Genomic DNA, 19,656 nt, shown 5'->3' on the forward strand with positions numbered 1-19,656 from the left:
CTGCCATCTGTTGTCCTTTGTGGGTACTAACAGTTCTTTCTGGGTTTCTCTTCATTCCGACAAAGGGGGGTCTCTAATAGTGCCGTTAGGTAAACTTTCCATGTTGTGGCATGCTTAGTAGGTAGGTGAAGTAAGGAACAAGTAATTAACAAGTACAAAGGCTGCAGCTTTTGTATGATAGACTACAAAGCGTATTGAAAGGCTATTCTGTTTTGCCAGGAGGCTCTTAGCAAAAGAACAACAGACTTAGCAAGCAGCAGAGAAGCCAGGGCCTCCGCATGAGGTCGAACTGTCTCACTCTTGGCTCAAGAGGGATGCAAGAGATACTTCCCTCCATCCTCCTTCCAGCCTTCTCTCTGTCCTAGGACGAGCAGGTGTCCGGGAGTGGTGGCCTAGTGTTGAGTAAGCAAGGGTTGGAAGTCAATTAATTAGCAGTATACGCTTAGCTAGCAACACTTTACGTTTAGCCAGGATCTGTACGTTTAGTTGAGCGTCGGGAAGACTGTGAACCTGAAGTACTCAGCCAATGAGGAACCAGGGGAGGAAGAGAGAAGCGTCGGCTAATGGGGCTGAAAAGATGTCATCCTGTTTTCTGTGTGCCATTGCAATTGCAAATAAAATCTGCTTTATCAGAGATGCCGTGCTGATGAATTCTTGGGGTATTTCCAAGAGGAGCCTCGAGTGAGAGCCCGGAAACATAGATGAAGTAAGAGGACCAGTTTTAACCACTGAGTGTTCTAATCACGAGAGTAAGCACGGGGTGTCTGTGGAAACTGGAGAACTGTCTTGTCTGATTCGTGGGCTTGGAAGGGAGTGGGACCAACTGTTTGGATGGATTAAGGAAGTGTAATTGTTAATGGTATATGGAAGCGTAACTGAGGGTATGTGGTAGTGTAATTGAGGGTCCGAATAGCGAAATAGTGTAAAAAGGCAAAAGGGTGAAAGGAAAGGTGAGTTTATGTGCGCTGGCCCAAGAGCAACCCCTGCAGAACGCTCGGAGTGAGAGAGAGAGCCAGGGCCGGAGACTGCCACTGTATACAGTGCTGCTCGCAAAAGGGGGGCGGGCAATGGAAGTGAGGATAGCCCTCATCTGCAGGGAGCTAAGGAAACCCAAAATCCAGTGTTAGCACTGCGAGCCTCCGGAAGGGAGGAGCTGAAACCGAAACGTAATGCTAGTCGGTTCTGTAATGATGAGAGTTTGGAAAATGAAGAAGGTTTGGGAAAGACACAGGCTGAGGAAGGCAAATCACAAGGAGCGAGGTGTAACAGGGATGTCAGGACCGAAGAGAGGCAAGCGATATGGGAAAACTGACTGAGGAACAGAGATATTGGACAAGCCTTGAATTAAGGAAAATAGGTCAGGTTAAAAGCTATTTATGTGCTTTCATGGGGTGCTGAATCGGCAGCTGCAGATGTGGCCTTGCGAAGCCAGCTTTTGGCTGCCCATAACCGATGCTTTTCTACAGGCTTAGATAATGAGTGCAGACAGCGGGTGTCCTGTTTCCCCAAGTGACATTGTTCAGGTACCCTATGTCTGGAATGCAGACAGCGGGCGAGGACAGTAAACCACAAATTAACAAAGAAGGAGCAGATAGGTGGAAGGAGTCGTAGCCGATGAGACGACCGGCCAAAGCCAGCCAAGGGTCCTCCAACCCGACCCAGCTCAAAGAGCACACAGTGAGGAAGACGACAGCCTTCATGAGAAAGACCACCAAACAACCACCGAGAGATACGACGCGTGTGCAGACTCCCACACTGGACAACCCTCTTTTACCTACTGTATCTGAATAAACTCTTTACTTTCTTATGTTTGTTCTTTTTCGGCCTTTCTTGAGATCCGGAAAATGTAAAAACATCTAGTTTTCATGTGCATTCTAGGGGAAATATGTCTTTCTAAGCACAGGCTTTGTCACTCAGGAAAAGCCAAGCTATGAGTAGATTTGCCTTTCAAAATAGAAAAGCATCTTCTGCAATTCACTCAAACGCATCTCTGGGGTTTTGCCAATTAGGTCACATTTGAGCTCGCAATACAGAGAAGCAAGACTGACAAACAGTAGCCAGGCTTCTACTTGGGGTCTGCCTTTTGTCAGTGGAATTGCCCTCTATCTTAGGAAGTGGATAGATCAATCCCCCAGCAGAAGAAACTGGGCAGGGGAGGCAGCTGACCGGCAGGGCTGAGCAAGGACCTGCAGCTTAAACTGAGGGAAAAGAGGGAAACGGACAGAAAGTGGAAGCAGGGTTGTGTGGCCTGGGAAGAATAGAGGGACGTTGTCCACACGTGAAGAAATAAGACTGGGAAAGCCAAGGCACAGGTAGAGCTGAACTTGGCGAGGGACGTGAAAAATATCACCAAGGGGTTCTACAGGTACATAAGCAGGAGGAGACAGGCCAAGAAGAGTGTTCCCCCTCTGATAAATAAGAACGGACAGCTGGCTTCCTCAGACATGCGTAAAGCTGAGGTGCTCAAGAAGTGCTTTGCCTCGGTCTTCACGGGTGGTCCGGCTCCTCCCCATGTCTGCCAGGACCCTGAAGATCTAGGCGTGGGTGAGAGGCACAGGTTCCATCCCACTGTCGGAGACCTCCTCATGAAATTGAACATATATACGTCCACAGGACCGGATGATATCCATCCCAGGGTTCTGGAAGAGATGGCTGATGTGGTTGCCGAGCCGCTCTCCATCATATATGAAAAATGATGACTGTCTGGTGAAGTCCCCGGTGACAGGAAAAAGGGAAACCTTACTCCCATTGTTAAGAAAGGCAGAAAGGAAGACCCGGGCAACTACAGGCCGGTGAGCCTCACCTCTGTGCCTCAGAAGAGCATGCAGCACATCCTCCTAGAAGGAGGCACATACATGTTAAGGCACATATGAGAGGAAGAGGTGATTCGAGACAGCCAGCATGGCTTCACCAAGGGCAGTTCGTGCCTGACCAATCTGGTGGCCTCCTATGATGGAGTGACGGCTTCGGTGGATGGGGGAAAGGCGATGGATGTCATCTACCTGGACTTCTGCAAAGCCTTTGGTGTTGTCTTTCACCACATCCTTCTCTCTGAATTGGAGAGGCATGGATTTGAAGGCTGGACGGTTTGGTGGATTAAGAATTGGTTGGCTGGTCGCAGCCAAAGGGTTGTGATCAACAGGTCTATGTCAGGGTGGAGGCCGGTCACAAGCGATGTCCCTCAGGGGTCGGTCTCGGGACCGGTGCTCTTCAACATCTTCATCAGTGACACAGACAGTGGCATGGAGTGCACCCTCAGCAAGCTTGCAGATGACACCAAGCTGAGTGGTGCAGTCGATACGTTGTAAGGAAGGGAAGCCATCCAGAGGGACCCAGACAGCCTGGAGAAGTGGGCTCATGACAACCTAATGAGGTTCATTAAGGCCAAATGGAAGGTGTTACGTTTGGGCCGGGGCAATCCCAGGTGTTTATGCAGACTGGGTGAAGAACCCCTTGAGAGCAGCCCTGTGGAGAAGGACTTGGGGGTCCTGGTGGACGAGCAGCTGGACATGAACCAGCAGTGTGCAGTCCTAAAGGGAGCCTATAAACAGGAGGGGAGTCAACTCTTGGAAAGGGTAGATAATAGCAGGACAAGGGGAAATGGTTTTAACTTGAAGGAGGGAAGATTTAGGTTGGATGCCAGAGGGAAGTTCTTCACTATGAGAGTGGTAAGGAGCTGGAACAGGCTGCCCAGAAGGGCTGTGGTTGCCCTGTCCATGCCTGGAGCTGTTCAAGGCCAGGTTGGATGGGGCTCTGGGCAGCCTGGTCCAGGATTCAGTGTGGAGGCTGGTGGCCCTGCCTGTGCTGGGGGAGTTGGAGATTCGTAATCCTTGAGGTCACTTCCAACCCGGGCTGTTCTGTGGTTCTGTGATTCTGTGAATATCCAGAAACTGTATGGGCAGTCCCATACTTTAGCCACTGCCCACATGGTTTTCTGCTCCTCATGTCATAGTTTCCAATGCAGGCAGTGGGCGATGACTTCTGCTGATGTGTTTTCCAGTCATCTAACTTAAGCCAATGTGTTAGCTTCATCATTAGCCTGCCAGGTGACTGCAAGGCTTGATGTCTGGGGACACGGCCTTTCCTCATATGTGAGAAGCTCCAGGCCCCTACTCATCTCTGTGGCCATTCGCTGGACTCTCTCTAGAAGTTCCCTGTGTTTTTTTAACTGGGGAACCCAGAACTGGACTTACTATACCCAATGTGGCCTCACCAGGGCAGAGTAGAGGAGGAGGACCACCTCCCTTGACCTGCTGGCCGGAGTCTTCCTAATGCACCCCAGGATACCATTGGCCTTCTTGGCCACAAGGGCACGCTGCTGGCTCACGGAAAATCTGTTACCTACCAGGAAATCTAGGTCCTTTTCTGCAGAGCTTAGGTCAGCCCGTAACCTGTGCTCTATTCGGAGCCAAGACTAGCCTCTCAACAGAAAAAACTGTGAAACCGTTCTTACCAAATGTCCCCACTACACAGACACACCACCCTGCCGCAGCACCACCACCAGATACCCAAAGCCAGTATCTGGTGAATTTATCCACTGTCATAAAAGGGGTGGCCTGTTTGCCGTCCCCCAACACAATCTTTTCCTTCTGTGTTTTGGTTTTTGTTTGTTTGTTTGTTTGTTTTGTCTCTAAGGCAAGAGGAAACTGCACTGCCGCTCTATGGACGAGAGGCACTCTATGGACAAGAGAAACTCGCCTTAGTCACAAGGTAGACCGCGATTCTAAATGAGACCTTCTGAGCTCTCATGGATCATAGCATCTATGAACGGCATCTCCCCTGAACTGGGACACTCCCCAGGTACTACCAAATCCTACGCATCTGTTCCACAGGAGTAGCTGTCGAGATATTTTACCAGATCCACATATTTCTGTTTATTTCTGTACGTAGGAGCATATGTGTTTTGTATCTGTCCATACGTATGTAGACTAGCCAGAGAATTATAGAATCCTCAGAGCTGGAAGGAACTTTTACAGATCATCTAGTCCACCTCCCCTGCAATCAACTGGGATCACAGCTCAGTCTGCTTGCTCAGAGCCTGGCCTTGAAAGTCCGTCGTGATATACTTGAAGAAGTCAGTGATGTATCTGAAGATGATTCAAACTAATTCGGATCCAAACCATTGATTCAGCACCAAGGAAATGACTTTGATGGCAATTCTCACAATTTAGCTGCTGGTGCTGTGAAAGTATTGGAAAAGGCTGCCAGTTCAGGTTTTCTCTCTTGTTGATGTGTGCAAATTCAGATTTCCCAGGCTGCATTTTAGTAGCAGTTAACCCATCTTTGCCAAGGGAACATTTCAGACCAATCGTTGCAACCTTGCCAAAGAGCTGTCATTGAAATAAGGCTAACGATCGCAATAGGCTAAGATACTAAACCAAATACGACCGAGAGTGAGAAAAGCACAGAGGCAAGTAAGAGCCTGCCGTAGTTTGGTGTGTGTGCCTTATCTCCGGAGGATGCTGTACGAGCTGCACGTTTGTTGTAACTTCTGTGTGTGCGCGTGCTGATGAAATTCACAATTATCCTTCCAAACTCCAGCAGAGGGCGATATTTTCCTGCATATGAGCGCAACCCTTCCCAAACTCACCCGAGCAAATTGCCAACGTGCGGTCCGGAGGCGTTAACGTTATTCAAACCGCTTTTGGAGAAGCAAACACTGTGATTCTAAGTCTTCTTTTAGGGCGCCATTAAGGATAAATTAGGCGTATTAGTATAAATTAGGTGTCGGCGACAGGTAAGAAAAACAAACTTGGGAAATGTTTTAGAAAGTGATTATTTAGAAAATTAAGTGACTTTCTCCCCATTAAAACCTTTATTTTGGAAGTCTCCTTAGGCACAGAGTCGATGCTGGAGGTCCAGCAGCAGCTGTTCCGTAATGGGAGCTCTCCTCATCTTTGGAGTTGAACAAAGATCACAGAAATGATGTTGTTCAGCCCAGGATGATGAGTAAAGCTGCAGAAGGTCTACCGGTCTGTAGACTGTAAACTGGAGACTGCTCTTTACTGGATGAGTAAAGCCGCAGAAGGTCTGCGCAAGGTTAAAAGAACTGCATAGGGAAGGGTGCGAGGCTCATGGCAATCAGCTAGTGCCTCAAGCTCCAGCATTTGCTTTCTCCTGCCTGTAGTTGCATAGTGTCTGCAACACTGCACAACCAGAGAAATTCTTTCATCCTCAAGCACGGCTTACACTATCTATGGCTCCCATTGCAATCCTGAAACGGAGCAAGCAATTACAAACTGCAAAGAGAAACAGTTCTGTGCACATCCACAGCTGTGTGTCAACAGCCACGCTTCCGTCTGGGAGCGTGCTGGCTTTGCAAAGGACTGCCAAGCACCTGATTCTGTGCAGAATTAAAGCAGACACCTCAGCGTGGACTCCGACTCTGCGCGCTTACCGGCTGCGTGCACCGGCCACCGGCCCAGCCCCCAGTCGGGATGAGGCGCTCATCACGACTGCAAAACACAGCACCGTAACAGCCACCGCAAAGAGAAGGAACTCCACCCAGTCACAGCCAGCACAAGCAGCCTGCGCGCACGCGCTGCCCGCCCTTCCGTTGCTCAGCCAGCTGCCGTCGGGGACCGGGTCCCGGCTCGCCGTGCCTGAGGCGTCTCGGAGTCCTGGGAACAGCCCTGGGCCGCTCCCTGCCGGGGGAAGCGGCTGCTCTTTCGGCAGCGGGCCCAGCCTGCCTTGGGCGCTGTCCTCGAGCGAGTGAGGAAGCCCTGGAGGCCGTGGCTCGGTGTCAAGGGGGAAGCCTGGGTCACGGCGGCAGCTGCTCCACGCACGGGCTACAGAGGACAGCGCTGGCAGCCCACTGCGTTGCCCCAAAGAGGGCAGCTCTCTGGGAGGTCGGCGATGACATTCCAGAGCGACATCCCAGGCGATGGAGGACATCACTGCCCGCTGATTGTGATGTCACTGTGGCAGAGGGTCAGCCGCCCCTCAGAGCGGCCCTGGGCTCACTGTGCCGCCTGGAGCGGTGGGCGTCTCGTCCTCGTCCCTCGCAGCGGGGCACGGTCGTCTTGTTCTGAGGTACCCCGGTACCACAGGGCGCTGACAATGGCTTCTGCTTGGGAGAGGAAGTACTACTACTCCGATCTGGGGAAGAAAGTGGTGCTTCTCCCCAGCCTCCTTCTCCGTGAGGAGTTCAAAGACATTGGTTACCCCATGATTTTTGAGGGAGTGCTGCTCCTGGCCGATGTCTCAGGTGGGCTGGGCGTGGCGGAGCCCCCACAGACATGAGCCCATGGGACGCTCCAGGCCCTCGGCAGCTCTGCTGCGAGACAGGGTGGCCATCTTGTCACTGTGCAGGCCTCCTGCCGTGCTGCCCAAAGAGCGGGCAGCTTCTCCTGGGCCGTCAGCCATGGCTGTGACGAGCGCTGAGCTGGGGCCGGGGAAGGGGTGAGCTACCGGTGCACGCAGAGGTGTCCTGATTTGCGGCTGTCTTTCTGGCAGGTTTCACTGCCTTGGCAGAGAAGTGCATCCAGCAGAGCGGCCCAGAGAGAGGAGCTGAGGAGATGGTGCAAACCCTCAACGCCTACATGGGTGACATTCTGGAACGTAAGAGCCGTGCTGCTGGGCTGTCGGGCATCGAGCCCTGGGGCTCGCTCACTGTGGACAGAGCCGTGCTGGGCCGCCCGCTCCTGCCTGCCTGGAAGGGGCGAGGAGCCGCAGCCGGGCTGTCTTTGGTGGGGCCGGGTCAAGAGGTGGTGGGCACAAGCTGAAAGGCGGGAGGCTTCGCTGGGCAGAAGGAGAGGCCTCTGCGGTGAGGTCGACTGAGCTGCGGCGCAGGTTGCCCAGGGAGGCGGGGGGGTATCCCCACCCAGAGGTCTTCACGAGGCCTGCAGATGTGGCCCCGGGCAAGCGGCTCCGGGTGTCTCCGCCTCAGCGGAGGGGTGCGCAGAGCTGGAGCAGATGCACTCCAGAGGTGCCCTCCTGCTTCCACCACGCTGTGCACCGCATCTCAAGGCGCTGCCTCCCTGCTAGCTGTGCGGCTTCCAGGGCTGTGGCTGCAGCGGCCCTGGGAGCAGGGCTTTCTGGAGCCGTGGCCTGGTCCTGCACCGCCACGGTGCTCCTCTCCAGGCGCAGTGGCTCTTCCCGTGGCTCCTGGATGAAGGTGTCCCTGTAACTCTGCTTTTCCTTCTCTTTGTCTGCAGAGGTGCTGGCTTTTGGAGGAGACATCCTGAAGTTTGCAGGTGTGTACATAGGAGGAGGCAGAGTCGGTGTCCTGCTGATGCGCAGCGTCTCCCACGGAAGCCTCCTGGGTTCCACTCTGCTTTTTGCGGAGAGCAAAGGGGAACTGCTTTGCCTCCAGCTTTGAGCAGGGCTTCTCCCTGCAGGAGAAGTGGGGGGTGGGGGAGTGGGGGGGGCAGGGAGCCCCGTCTTTCAGTGCCGAGGGGCGCTCGCGGTGGGGAGTGTTGGCCTCACTGCTGTCCCCCACCACCCACCCTCTTGCTCTGCTGCCCTGGAGGTTGCTGTGGCTGGCCCAGCAGATGGGAGGGGTCCCTGAGGCCAGGCTGCCCCGGAGGTCCTTCAGGATGCCACCCTCCCACAATCCCCTCTTCCTCGGCACGCCGGCCAGCTGCCTGCTGCTGTCCCTGCGGCTGGATGCAACTGAGGGAGAGTCAGCCCTCGGGAGAGCCTTCACCAGCCCCTCGCTTTCCCCAGGGGATGCCATGCTGGTGCTGTGGAGAGCAGCAGGGCCTCAGCTGCCTACGGCCATCAACCTGGCGCTGCAGTGCTGCAGGAAGGTCCAGAAGAAGTACGGCACTTATGACACGCACAGTGGTCTCAAGCTCCACCTGAAGATAGGTACGGGCACAGATGGCTCAGCTGTGCCACATGCACAGCCCCAGTACCCTCCAGAGCCAATGGATAGCCTCCCCTGCCAGCATTTGCAGGGCAAGCAGGAGGCAGCGAGGGCGGGGGAGGCCGGGGCTCCTTCCCTGCCTGCCTCGCGTCAGCTGTAGCACAGGCCCCTCGCTCCCAGTGAGGGTCCCAGAGCACAGCCTGCTCCGTCCATGGGGGCCCCAACGTCTGACCCCGCTGGGAGGTAGAAACGCCCGTTTCTGGGACCCGTGGCGGTATGGGCCCGAGAAGGACGCACGAGGCCCTTCCCTTCCCTGGGCCTGTCTCCAGGCTGGGTGTCAGCTGAGCCTCTGTGCAGCTGGGGGCCGCCGAGTTCCAAAGGTTCCCTGTGTTCACGCCGCTGGTCTCTCTCTCCCCAGGGATCTCCGCCGGGATGCTCTCCTTCATGTCCGTCAGAGGCGGGGATCGTCAGTTCTTCTTCGTCTGCAGCGGAGCCCTGGACGAAGTTGTCAAGGCCCAAAAGCTTTCGGCTGCCCATGAGGTAGTGCTGTCACAGACCTGCTGGGAGCTGTGTGATCAGCAGCGAATCAGGGCCAAGCCTCTTGCTGGCAAAGGGGCCGTGAAGGTGAGTGGATGGGGTGTCCTGGAGCCCTTTGGAAGACCCGCACCTGGGTGGGGAGGCGGCTGAGAGGCTGAACGTGGCCACAGCCGTAACCGTAAGCGTAGGCAGAGAGCCGAAGCTGTTGGCCTTGCACCTCAGCTGAAAGTCCAGAGAGGTGGGCTTGCCCTTCTCTGGGAAGTGAGAGTGGAGGGGCAAGCCCCGTGCCCTGGGGCTTCTGGGGAGGCCAGTGGCATTCCTTTCCTCCTGTGTGTCTTCAGGTTGTGGGAATGAGGCGCTTAGCTCGCCGAGAATGGAAAGATGCTGTAGTCCAGCTGAGCAGTGCCAGAGGGGAGAGGCATTTGAAAGGGACGGGTGAGTTCCTTGTCCTGTGACTGGCTGGAAAGGTGGGCCCTGCCTGCTTCACAGGCACGAACAGGAGCAAGCACAGCAGAATCTTTCCCTCGCCGTGTCCAGCTTCCCAAGGCCCTGTAGGCCTGCCCTGCCAGTGACGGCCTGCGTTTCCTTTCCTTAGGCCTCCGAAGGCCGACTCTTAGGATGTGCGATGATTCTGAACTGGCAGCGAGGCTGGAGAAGTACTTATCGACAGCTGTTCTCCGGAAGGTATGGCCACCACTGCTGGCGGCTGCGTGTAGGGAGGGCAGAAAACAGTGTGGAGCTCTTGGGAGAATGGGCAGCCAAAAGAAAGTGCAGTCTGAGGCGAGAGCCCGACGGAGGAAAAGAGATGCCAGGGCTGCTGGGGCCAGACGTACCCAGAAGCTGTCCGCTTGTGCAGCTCCTCTGAGAGGCACGGCTGGTGAGAGGCAGACTTCCCTCTGTCTTTTGCACGGCTGTTGTTCTGGAGATTGCGCAGGCATGGGGGCGGGAGCCTCTGGGGGGCTCCGGGACAAGATCCCGCTCAGGAGCCTAGGGGAGGGCAAAGAGTCTTCCCTCGTGTCTGCACGTGTCACAGGACAGAGCAGCTTTGTGCCAGGACTCGGTACCTGGGAGGACTCCCCCATCCTCCAGTAGCACCTGGCGTTGCCTGCACGCCTGCTCTCCCTCGGTGTCTGCTGTGGGCCCAGAGAAGCCCCTGGGAGAGCAGGCTGGCAAAGCTGTTGTGCTCTGCTCTTGCAGCTTCGTGAGGACGTGCCGCTGGAGCTGTGCTCTGAGCTACGGCCCGTCACCAGCCTCTTTGTCCAGCTGAAGTTTGCTGACAGGATCAACGCAATCGAGCTCAGCAGCAGCCTCGGTGACTGCAGCAACACGATTTCAGGCATCATCAGCCCTCACAAGGGTGAAATCAACAAAACTCTTCTGTTTGACAAAGTGAGTGCGTGACAGCCATCGCACCCCTGGGGTGCCTCTGCCTGTTTGGCAGCAGGGGAATGGGAAGCCGCTCTGCCCGGCTGCTGGGATCTGTGGGTTGACCTGAAGCTCCGCTGGTCTCCCCGGTGCCTGCGGTGGAATGCATCAGCTGCTGGCCATCGGTATTGTAGAACAAGATGTATTGCACCTCTTCTTTGCAGGGCTGCACCTTCCTCTGCGTGTTTGGATTTCCTGGAGAAAAGCTGGCCCACGAGATCACCCACGCCTTGGAATGCGCTATGCAGATCTTCCACATGACCTCCATGGGCCTGAGAAAACTCCAGTGAGTGCACGTTATGGGGCGTGTGTGCTGCCTGGGACGGCACGAGGGGAATGATGAGCAAGAGACGTGCCCTCTGGCTTGTCCTCCTTCGCCCCTGGCAGGAAGGAGGCGGTGTCTCAGAGGTGACAGGTTAGCCCACGGCAGCCAGGCACAGTCCCCCCAAGTGCCGCCTGCCAGTCACCGTGTCGGAGCGAGCCCTCACCAGGGCATGGAGCTCCTCAGCTCCTCAGGCCAGGAGCAAGGCCTGGGCCCGGTCCCTCGACCTCCAGTGGCTGCCATTGTGAGTGTTGTGCAGGCAGCAGCTGCTTGCCTCCCCGCTAAGGAGAAGAGCCTGTGGCCTGGTGCAGGTTGCAGCCATCAGGCCTCGGGGGAGGGCTCCAAACGGTCCTGCATGTGCCCTACCTACGTCTCCTGCCACCGGGGCGTGTTGCGCCCCAAGCTCTCCAAGTCCCCAGGACCCATGCTGGTGCGTGTGGTCCCAGTGCTGAGGAGGGGGGGGAGAGGTGGGAAGGGATGGAACAGGGCGAGCAGGACTGCAGCAGGGCTGCTGCTGAATCCACGCCACTCTCTCTGTGTGCCAGGCTAGTGTCTGTTGGGGTCAGCAGCGGGGCAGCGTTCTGCGGCTTCACTGGCCATCCCGAGAGGTTTGAACACACAGGTAGGGCTCCTTTGTCTTAGGAGTGTGAGGCTGGCATGGGTCTGCTTCAGTGCATCGGTGTGGACGAGGCGGCTGGGCTGAGGCAAGGACACGCTACAGCCTGCTGGGGCCTTGGGGCGGGAGGATGGGCTCAGAGACGTGCGGTTCCCTTTGGGTCCGCTTACCCTGCAGTTGGGTTGGCTTGTGGCCGGGAGGGGAGGTTGCCCTTGGCCTTGAAGGTTTCCCAACTGCGCTGACGTATGCTCTTTCTCTGTGGCAGCCCTTGGCTTTAAGGTGAATTTGGCCGCCCGCATGATGGTGGCCTACCCGGGGGTGGTGTCCTGTGATGCAGAGACCTGCGCGGCCTCTCGCCTGCCCAGCTACTGCTTCAGAGCGCTACCAAAGAGAAACTTGAAAGGCGTTATCAGTCCCACCACTGTCTATCAATACGTGGGGACCACCGAGAAGCAGTAAGTGTTCTCTGAGCTGTGCACGTGAGGGGAGAGGGGCCTCAGGGGTACGACCTTGGCCGAGCAGAGGGCTCGAGTTCTGCAGCGAGACCAGGCTGCTCTCCCACAGACCTCCCTTGCCTGTGGCTGAGAAAATCGGAAGCCCTGGTGCGGGTCTGCTTTCTGCCTCTGTGCCCTTGTGCCTCTTGCTGCTAAGAGTGTGGAAATGATGGCACCGGGATGGGGAAGGCTGGCCTGTCTTTGGACACACAGGGTAGCCTTGCGCGCTTTGTCCGAGCGGCTTTCCTCTGAGCTTGCTGTGTTGTGCTTTGCTCCACCACGCGTAAGACTGTGCCAGTGGTCATTCTGCGGCATGGGGTGGGTTTTTTTCCCCAGCTGCTTCCCAGCAGGAAGCTCTGGGTCACTCGTGTTCCGCTGGGGAAAGGTGGGCTGCTGGCATGCTCTGCCTCCTCCTGCCTTCCTGCTCAGTCCTCTGCCGTTCCTCTGGGCCCGGCTCTGACCTTGTCGGTGGAGGGCCTTTTGAACACGAACGCTACCGTCTTTTGGAAACCGCTGCAAGACTTGAGCCAAAGGTGCCAGCAGCTTGGGCATCCCAAGGCGCTAAGTGACACGGGTCCTCCTTTCCAAGAGGCTTGTTTTGCGTGTGCAGGCTGGCAACGCAGTCAGCTAGCCAGCAGTACAGCCTGGCTTCTTTCCTCATCTTGGATTTCTTTGGTTGTTGCCTCCGGCAGGGGACTTTTGTTAGCTTCGGCTGTCGTGCTGTGGCTGCTGGGCTTCCTTATGCTCGAGGCTGTGCTGGTGTGTCACCTTGAGCTTTGGCCAGGGGAACATGCTCGGAGTAACATGCTGCTTGAGAGGGGGGTCTCCACTCCTCCACAGCAGGCTCTGCGTGCTCCGGCTTCTGACCAACTAGGCGACTCCTGTTTGCTCTTCTCCCCCTTCTAGGCAACGTGACGTGGGCGTTGCCGAGGAGAGGTCACCCTATGGTCCCTTGCTGGGTAGGTGGAGAACTCATCCGAAGCCCACTTGCTTCCCTTTGCCCAGTGCTGGGGGCTCTGCTGTGGGTTGCCCCTGGCACACAGCTGAGCGCCACGCAGCCGCTTCCTCCCTCCCTCCCTCCCTCCCTCTCTGCTGCGGGATGGGGGAGAGAAGTAGAGGGGCTCCCCGCTTTTCAGCACGCTGCAGCAGCTCATTTCCTTGTGGGTCTGCACAGGTCGGGAGGCAGAGATTGACCGCTTTGAATTCTGCTTGGAGGCCTATAAGCATTTGGAAGAACCACACGTCCTGGCATTTGTGGGCATTCCAGGCTCTGGAAAGAGCCACTTACTCGCCGAGCTGGCCATTTTAGGCCGGGCTGCTGGGCACAGGTAAGCACTGTGGAGCTGTCGCTTTGGCACCCCTCTGCCACCCATCCCCTGGCGTTTGCAGAACGCAGTTCGGGTGCTGCTGTGCCCAGCCTTTGCACTGCAGCCTCCCAAAAAAGCCTGCTGCGGACCCAGCCAAGCAGTACCCACCTCCTCAGAGAGTTCCAGCTGGCTCTGTGAGCCACTGTTCTCCTCCTTTGTCCCTGGGCCGAGCACAAAGAGACGGAAAGAGCTCCAGCTGAGGAGCTGAGGGGAAGCAAGGTGGCCCATCTCAGAAGCGCTGCTTGCCCTCTGGCTGTTTTCCAGAAGGAGCACTGGGGCAGAAAAGCCTTGCTGCGGGCCGGGCGGCAGACGCAGACCCGCCACCTGCTGAGGCCTTCCTTCTTAACCCAATGAGTGCCTCTGCAGGGGGTGCATAGTGCGAGCCGGGCTGGGGCTGCAGAGGCGCAGGGGCCGCGGCCAGCCCTCCCAGTGACCGGCTTGCAGCCGCCCACGGGGGCTCTTTCTTATACGACGAGTGGAAAGCTCGGTCCTCTCCAGGACGCACTTGGAGAGTCCCGCTTTCCTCTGCAGAAAGGACCAGGCGGCTCACCTATAAAACACTGCTGTCCAGGCAGGCTGGAGCTACCGGGAGGCAATTCTGGATCTCAGCGCCTTCTGCTTTTGCACCGCAGGGTCAACGCTGTGGAACTGGCAGAGGAGAACTTGAAGCAGCCCTTCTCTGCCATCCGTCTGCTGGTGGCCAGGGCACTGGGTCTCCAGGCCGGTGAGACTTGCAGTGACAGGCAGCGCGCCCTGCAGACCGTGCTCCAAGGCACAATAGAAGAGAGCAGCTATTGCTTGCTCAACGATGTTTTCTTAGTGGAGGTGAGAGCGAGAGGCTGTCCTGCTTGGATGCTCTGCTGGGAGCAGCTCAGCTCAGGGCTGGGACTCGCGGGGCTCGTACCCCACCTGTCTGATTCCTGTGCCCAGGAGTCTCCCTGTGCGTGGGGTGCTCCTGTGCCACGCATGTGCCCTGGGTCTCTTTCAGCAACCTGGAAGTGGCATTGAAGGGGGGCTGGTGCTGGCCGCACGCAAGAGCAGAGGCATTCTGCTCTGCAGTCTTGCTTTGCGGGATAGGTGTGCCTAGACCCTCAGCTATGTTCCTCTCTGTCTTTCCTGGACAGTTTCCCATCACAGACGAGGTGTGCAGGATGCGTCACACTGAATGGAACAGTGCGTTCCACCTGACTTGTACGCAAGTGCTACAGAAGGTGAGCACGTCTCCCTCCTCCCGCCTCACAGGAGCCAAACAACCGTGCTGGCTGCGGGCTCCGCGCTGGAGCTGCCTGAGGGGGTGGCAGGATGAGGCGCCCGGGTCATGGCCCTTCAAGAACTTTGCCCAGCTTCTCTCCTTCTGCCGGGGAACTGATGTTAGAGGAGGCCTTACAGTCTCTCAGAAGCAAAGTTGCTAAACTCCTGGAGAGGGAGGTGGCCGAGGAGAGGCTTCTGGCTATCCCCTTGTCTTGAGGAGAGAAAGTCCTCCCCAGAAGACACTCAAGAATCCACCAGATTCCACTCAGAACCACCTGTTTTTTTTTTTTTTTTCAGGTGCTTGGAGGGGAATTTGGCATATTTTTCGTCGACAACGCCCACTTCGTGGACTCTGAGTCCTGGTCTATCATGTGGCCCCTGCTCCAAAGCGTCACGGTCCTTATGGTCATGAGCTTAGCTCCGGGCCGTGACAGAGCAGAGGACATTTTCAAAGCTGCCACGGACAGCACAACATCGGAGAGAATCACCTGTCTTCGTCTGGAAGGGCTGAAAGCTTCAGACGTGGTGCGGAAAGCCTGCCAGGAGCTTGGAGTGCGCAGCATCCCCAGGGAGCTGGCAAGGTAAAGCCAAGTCGGGCAGCTCTTCTGAAGGGGTTGCATTTATGCTGACCACGGCTGGGAATCGCCCTGCAAAAAAGGCAGCCACGGGGCTGATGGGTCTCTCCTTAAGCCTGGCCATAGCAGGTGTGAGCTGAGAATGGGCAACTGCCACGAGGCAGCAGAGTGTGGATGGTGTCAGCCCTTTGCTGTTGCCGTGGCTTGCTCTTCTGTGCTTTAGGCACTGTCCAGCAGCCTTTCCTGATGGATTCCCAGGAACGCTGTGGATCTGGGGGGCCCCAGGCACTCACGCCCCATCCAGAAGCCAGGCGTAGCCATGTTGAAGAGGCTGGTTAGCCTACGAGACCCGAGTGACTCACCACCCACCAGAACTGTGCTGCACCTTACTTCCCTGGTGTCGGTTGTGCTCCTGCCCAGGTTCCTGATCCAGAGAAGCTCTGGCATCCCGTATTACTGTGAGGAACTGCTGCGCTCCCTGCGTTGCAACAACATGCTCTTGTTGCACACCGGGAGGCCGAAGGAAGGAGAGGACAGCTGGCAGAGCCTGATTGGTAAGCACCCTTGTTGCCAATCAGCTGTTGGCTGTGGTGCATCCTCTCCCGCACAGCCGCACCTTGCTGCTCCCTTGGCAAAACACCAGCTCAGCTCCTTGTTCATGCTCCCCGTGCTCTCCCTGTCTTCTGCAGCCAAGGCATCACCCGCTGTCACAGCTGCCTCAAGCCCGGGTACCGGGACTGACGGAGAAAGGATGTGTGCCATCAGACCAGACGTGAGCCTGGAGACCTCCATGCTGCCGTTTGCCTTGAAAGGTGAGGAGCTGAGCAGCACTCGTCCAGTTTGTGGCTGTGCCCCAGCTTCGTTTCCTGGGGTGCAGGTGAGAGAGAGGCTGAGCACCTGTGTGCTGCAGAGTCACCCCCTCAGCCTCAGGGCTCAGCCAGGAAGGTGACTCCAGTCCAAGCAGGCTGTGGTTTTCCCCTGTTGGCAGTGGACCAGCTCTGAGCTGACCGGTGAGCTGCACACCATGGGTGGGGGAGCTCTGAGTCCAGCTCTGGGCTGGTGAGAATGCTTTGTGTTCTCTGTGTGCACTGCTGGCTATGAACCCAGTACAGACCTAGTAGGTCCCCCTAGTAGGTGGGACGTGCATACCTGCTGGACCGTGCCCTCCCCATCACCGGTTGGGAGCGTCTGTCTGTCTGAGTGCCTCTGCTTTCCCTGGCTCCTGTGGCCTGTGACTGTGGGAGAAGCGGAGCCATCTTGAAGATATCAACCCTGGGCTCTGGTTGCCCAGCAGGTGCCGTCCTGAGGAAGGGAGGCCAAAGTCCTCCCCGTTTGCTCAGGTGAAACTCTCCGGCTTCTCCAACCTCAGGCTCAGGGACAGGCAAGACAGAGATGTGTTGCTTCTTCTTGGCAGAGATTGCGCTGGCTGAGCTGGACCGGATGGATCTACAGAAGCAGATGGTTCTGAAGTTTGCAGCCATCATAGGGCCGGTGTTTACAACCCAGCAGCTGGTTCACATCCTTCCCATCTCTGTAAATCAGTGGATTAATCCACTGCTGGACATGCTGGTGAAGGACAACATCCTGAAGCGGCTGGAGAACACAGAGGAGCCGGAAGACGTGCAAGGTGCTCCAGAGGGGCCGGCCACCTCCGGGCAGGCAGGAAGCGGTAAGTGGTGGCTGCAGTGTGAGCCCAGGAGCGCTGGGGCTCCACAGGGCCCTGCTCATACACCTTTGTGCAGAGGGAGATTCTCAGTGGCTGTTGGAAGTGCCTCTGCCACTGTGCTAGCAGGCGCTGGTCGGAGCCCGGGCTGGGCTCAGACGGCAGCAGCACTCACCAAAGTGTGGCCTTTGCCCCAGTTGGGGCAGCTTTGAGGTCTGGCCCCCGCTTTGGCTGAGGCCAGGACTCATTGCCTTGCAGTGGTGGAGAGGCCCTCCGTGAACACGGGGTCCAGAAAACAACAGTCTGACGTCCTGGCCTTCTGCGCCCCACTGCTGTGGGAGGCGACGTACGAGCTGTGGCCCACGAGGGAGAGGGTGAACATTCACCGCCAGTGTGCCGCCTTCCTGGAGAAGCATGCGCACAAATGCCAGAGGTGCCACGGAGGGGACTTTGTGGCCTTCCACCGCTTCGGCGTCTCCAGCCCCCAGAAGCAGGGGAGCTGCCAGGGCTCTGCTGATGAGGATGACTGCTGCAGCTGGGAGGCCTTGGTAGTTGCTGGAGAACACCTGAGGAGGGCCAGGACCCACCCTGCAGAGGGCGAGATTCTGGCAGAGGGCGAGCAGACAACTCTGCGGGCCGAGGACGGTGGCGAGTGCTCCTGCCAGTGCGAAGCCATCGCCGAAGCAGTGCTTGTGCCCCTGGCTCGCCACTACAGGGCAATGGGCAGCACTTCCCAAGCCCTCTATTATGTGCTGGAGTGTGCGGCTGCCTACCTGCACGTCTCCAACAGCTACATGGTGAGTTACCCTGCTAGCCAGCACGAGCTGCATTAGCAGGGAGGAGGCCTGAGGGCTGACGGGGCTGGCCGCAGGCTCTGCACCAATGCTCACCTGCTGTCTGTGTGCTTGTTCCAAGGCCCTCATGAAGCTGAGCGAAGCAGAGGCTCTGAGGAGCTCCGTCAAAAAGGAAAGAAATGCCATCGACCGCTTTGAGGAGGCCATCTTCTTCAGCCTCAAAGGAGAGGTAAAGAGGCAGGCAAAAGCGGAGGGTGTCCGAAGAGATGCAGCCATACGCTTCCCCTGCTGGCAGGGAATGTTCCTGCCACAGCCAGCCCCTGGTCCATTTCTGCAGTCTCTGCAGGTCTTGGGCAAGTCCTCCACATCTGCATGCCTTCCTCTTCCTGTACAGGTCTGCAGTAACGTGGGATGTGTGAAGCTGGCCAAGGAAATGAGCAGGCAGGCGCTGAGACTGCTGGAAAAGCGGTTCCCGCGAACCCGTGCCGGGGCCTTTGTCAAGTCTCTGTGGGAAGGGTTGAAGCGTGCTCCTCAGGCCACAGGCAGAGCGTCCTTCCTTCCCCAGGAGGCTCGGTAAGCAACAGAAGGGACCACGCGGGAGAGGAAGAGCCCTTTTGTACCTGCTCCCACGCATCCAGGCCCAGGCCTGCCCGGGTTTCAGCCCATTTCCCAAGCCTTAGCAGGACTGAGGCATTCAGGCGTGATGTGTGGGTAGAGCCAGGGATGGCGCTGCCTCACGCTGCCTCCCCTGCACAGCACAGGAGAAGAATGCACACCTTTGGGTAAAAAGCAGCTTGTGCTGACGGATGCTGTCACGGAGTCATCTAGATAAATCCTTTCTTCCAGCAATCTATCTGGCTAGCCCCACCGCCCTGCTTTCCCTTGCCCTGTCTGACTCAGTGCTCCACAGCTGTGCCTCTGGGCCCAACGGTTTCTCTTGCGTGGCAGGAGGAAGAAGCAAGCCTGGCTGGTTCAGCGGAGCAGATGCCTCACCTTGCTCGAGGACCTCTACAGCCAGGAGGGCACATCTGGCGGACAGAGGTTCTCCCGCCTGGCAGCGCTCATGAAGGCCAACACGGACAGCAAGATGCACTCCTATCAGGCAGCAGACTCACACATTGGACAAGCCTTGAATTAAGGAAAACAGGTCAGGTTAAAAGCTATGTGCTTTCATGGCGTGCTGAATTGGCAGCTGCAGATGTGGCCTTGTGAAGCCAGCTTTTGGCTGCCGATAACCGATGCTTTTCTACAGGCTTAGACAACGAGTGCAGACAACGGGTGTCCTGTTTCTCCAAGTGACACCGTTCAGGTACCCTACGTCTGGAATGCAGACAGCAGGCTAGGACAGTAAACCACAAATTAACAAAGAAGCAACGAATTGGTGGACAGAGTTGTAGCCGATGAGAGGACCGGCCAAAGCCAGGTGAAAGAATACAGTGAGGAAGACCATGGCCTTCATCAGAAAGACCACCAGACAACCAGCAAGAGATACCACGCATGCGTAAAAGAACTGAGACGTGGGGGCGGGGGGGAAGGGGGAAATGTCAATCTTGTGGAAGGGGGACTCATCGTAATAACCTAGCCTCTTCTTGGACAGCTAGTGCATATGTAAGCAGCTTGTTTTTGAAGTGTGTGCCTTTCCTGACCTGTGGTATGCAGGCTAGGAGGGATTACCCCCCTGCATCCGGCGTGTGCGCAGCGCTGAGTAAACATACCTGCTTTATAACTACTCTGTGGTTATAGAGTGTGATTCCGCACGCCAATTTGGCGAGCCAGCCAGGAGGCTCTTTGCTGGGCCATGGG

The 19,656-nt window shown here is 56.9% G+C and overlaps 3 protein-coding genes across 3 annotated transcripts; all 3 read left to right on the plus strand.

The window, feature by feature from the left end:
* Positions 1 to 6,547: 6,547 nt before the first annotated feature.
* LOC112530688 (adenylate cyclase type 10-like) lies at positions 6,548 to 11,753 on the plus strand. The gene is made up of 10 exons (XM_040655904.2): positions 6,548 to 7,207; positions 7,456 to 7,560; positions 8,157 to 8,195; positions 8,668 to 8,811; positions 9,228 to 9,433; positions 9,688 to 9,781; positions 9,942 to 10,030; positions 10,544 to 10,735; positions 10,936 to 11,057; positions 11,639 to 11,753. The coding sequence occupies exons 1-10, from the start codon at positions 6,856 to 6,858 to the stop codon at positions 11,733 to 11,735; spliced, it is 1,440 nt and encodes a 479-aa protein (XP_040511838.1). The 5' UTR covers positions 6,548 to 6,855; the 3' UTR covers positions 11,736 to 11,753.
* LOC112530689 (adenylate cyclase type 10-like) lies at positions 11,751 to 15,644 on the plus strand. Its single transcript, XM_040655906.1, has 7 exons — positions 11,751 to 11,772; positions 11,975 to 12,164; positions 13,110 to 13,162; positions 13,378 to 13,531; positions 14,203 to 14,395; positions 14,695 to 14,781; positions 15,119 to 15,644. The coding sequence occupies exons 1-7, from the start codon at positions 11,751 to 11,753 to the stop codon at positions 15,404 to 15,406; spliced, it is 987 nt and encodes a 328-aa protein (XP_040511840.1). The 3' UTR covers positions 15,407 to 15,644.
* Positions 15,645 to 15,715: 71 nt separating this feature from the next.
* ADCY10L6 (adenylate cyclase type 10 like 6) lies at positions 15,716 to 18,991 on the plus strand. Its single transcript, XM_040655907.1, has 7 exons — positions 15,716 to 15,950; positions 16,086 to 16,208; positions 16,811 to 17,065; positions 17,318 to 17,856; positions 17,975 to 18,082; positions 18,248 to 18,426; positions 18,802 to 18,991. Exons 1-7 carry the CDS (start codon positions 15,716 to 15,718, stop codon positions 18,989 to 18,991), a joined length of 1,629 nt encoding a protein of 542 aa, XP_040511841.1.
* The last annotated feature ends 665 nt before the right edge of the window (positions 18,992 to 19,656 follow it).

Source organism: Gallus gallus, chromosome Z (genome assembly GCF_016699485.2).
Source record: "Gallus gallus isolate bGalGal1 chromosome Z, bGalGal1.mat.broiler.GRCg7b, whole genome shotgun sequence".
Taxonomy (NCBI): Eukaryota; Metazoa; Chordata; class Aves; order Galliformes; family Phasianidae; genus Gallus; species Gallus gallus.

Bases quoted from the DNA above. Each gene is read 5' to 3' on its own strand.
- LOC112530689 (XM_040655906.1), top strand. From the start codon at position 11,751: ATGGGTCTGCTTCAGTGCATCG. The intron at 11,773-11,974 runs GTGTGGACGAGG...TCTCTGTGGCAG, and splicing joins GGGTCTGCTTCAGTGCATCG to CCCTTGGCTTTAAGGTGAAT. The intron at 14,396-14,694 runs GTGAGAGCGAGA...TTTCCTGGACAG, and splicing joins ACGATGTTTTCTTAGTGGAG to TTTCCCATCACAGACGAGGT.
- LOC112530688 (XM_040655904.2), top strand. From the start codon at position 6,856: ATGACATTCCAGAGCGACATCCCAGGCGATGGAGGACATCACTGCCCG. The intron at 7,208-7,455 runs GTGGGCTGGGCG...TCTTTCTGGCAG, and splicing joins GCTCCTGGCCGATGTCTCAG to GTTTCACTGCCTTGGCAGAG. The intron at 10,031-10,543 runs GTATGGCCACCA...CTGCTCTTGCAG, and splicing joins CGACAGCTGTTCTCCGGAAG to CTTCGTGAGGACGTGCCGCT.
- ADCY10L6 (XM_040655907.1), top strand. From the start codon at position 15,716: ATGTTGAAGAGGCTGGTTAGCCTACGAGACCCGAGTGACTCACCACCC. The intron at 17,857-17,974 runs GTGAGTTACCCT...GCTTGTTCCAAG, and splicing joins ACGTCTCCAACAGCTACATG to GCCCTCATGAAGCTGAGCGA. The intron at 18,083-18,247 runs GTAAAGAGGCAG...CTTCCTGTACAG, and splicing joins TCTTCAGCCTCAAAGGAGAG to GTCTGCAGTAACGTGGGATG.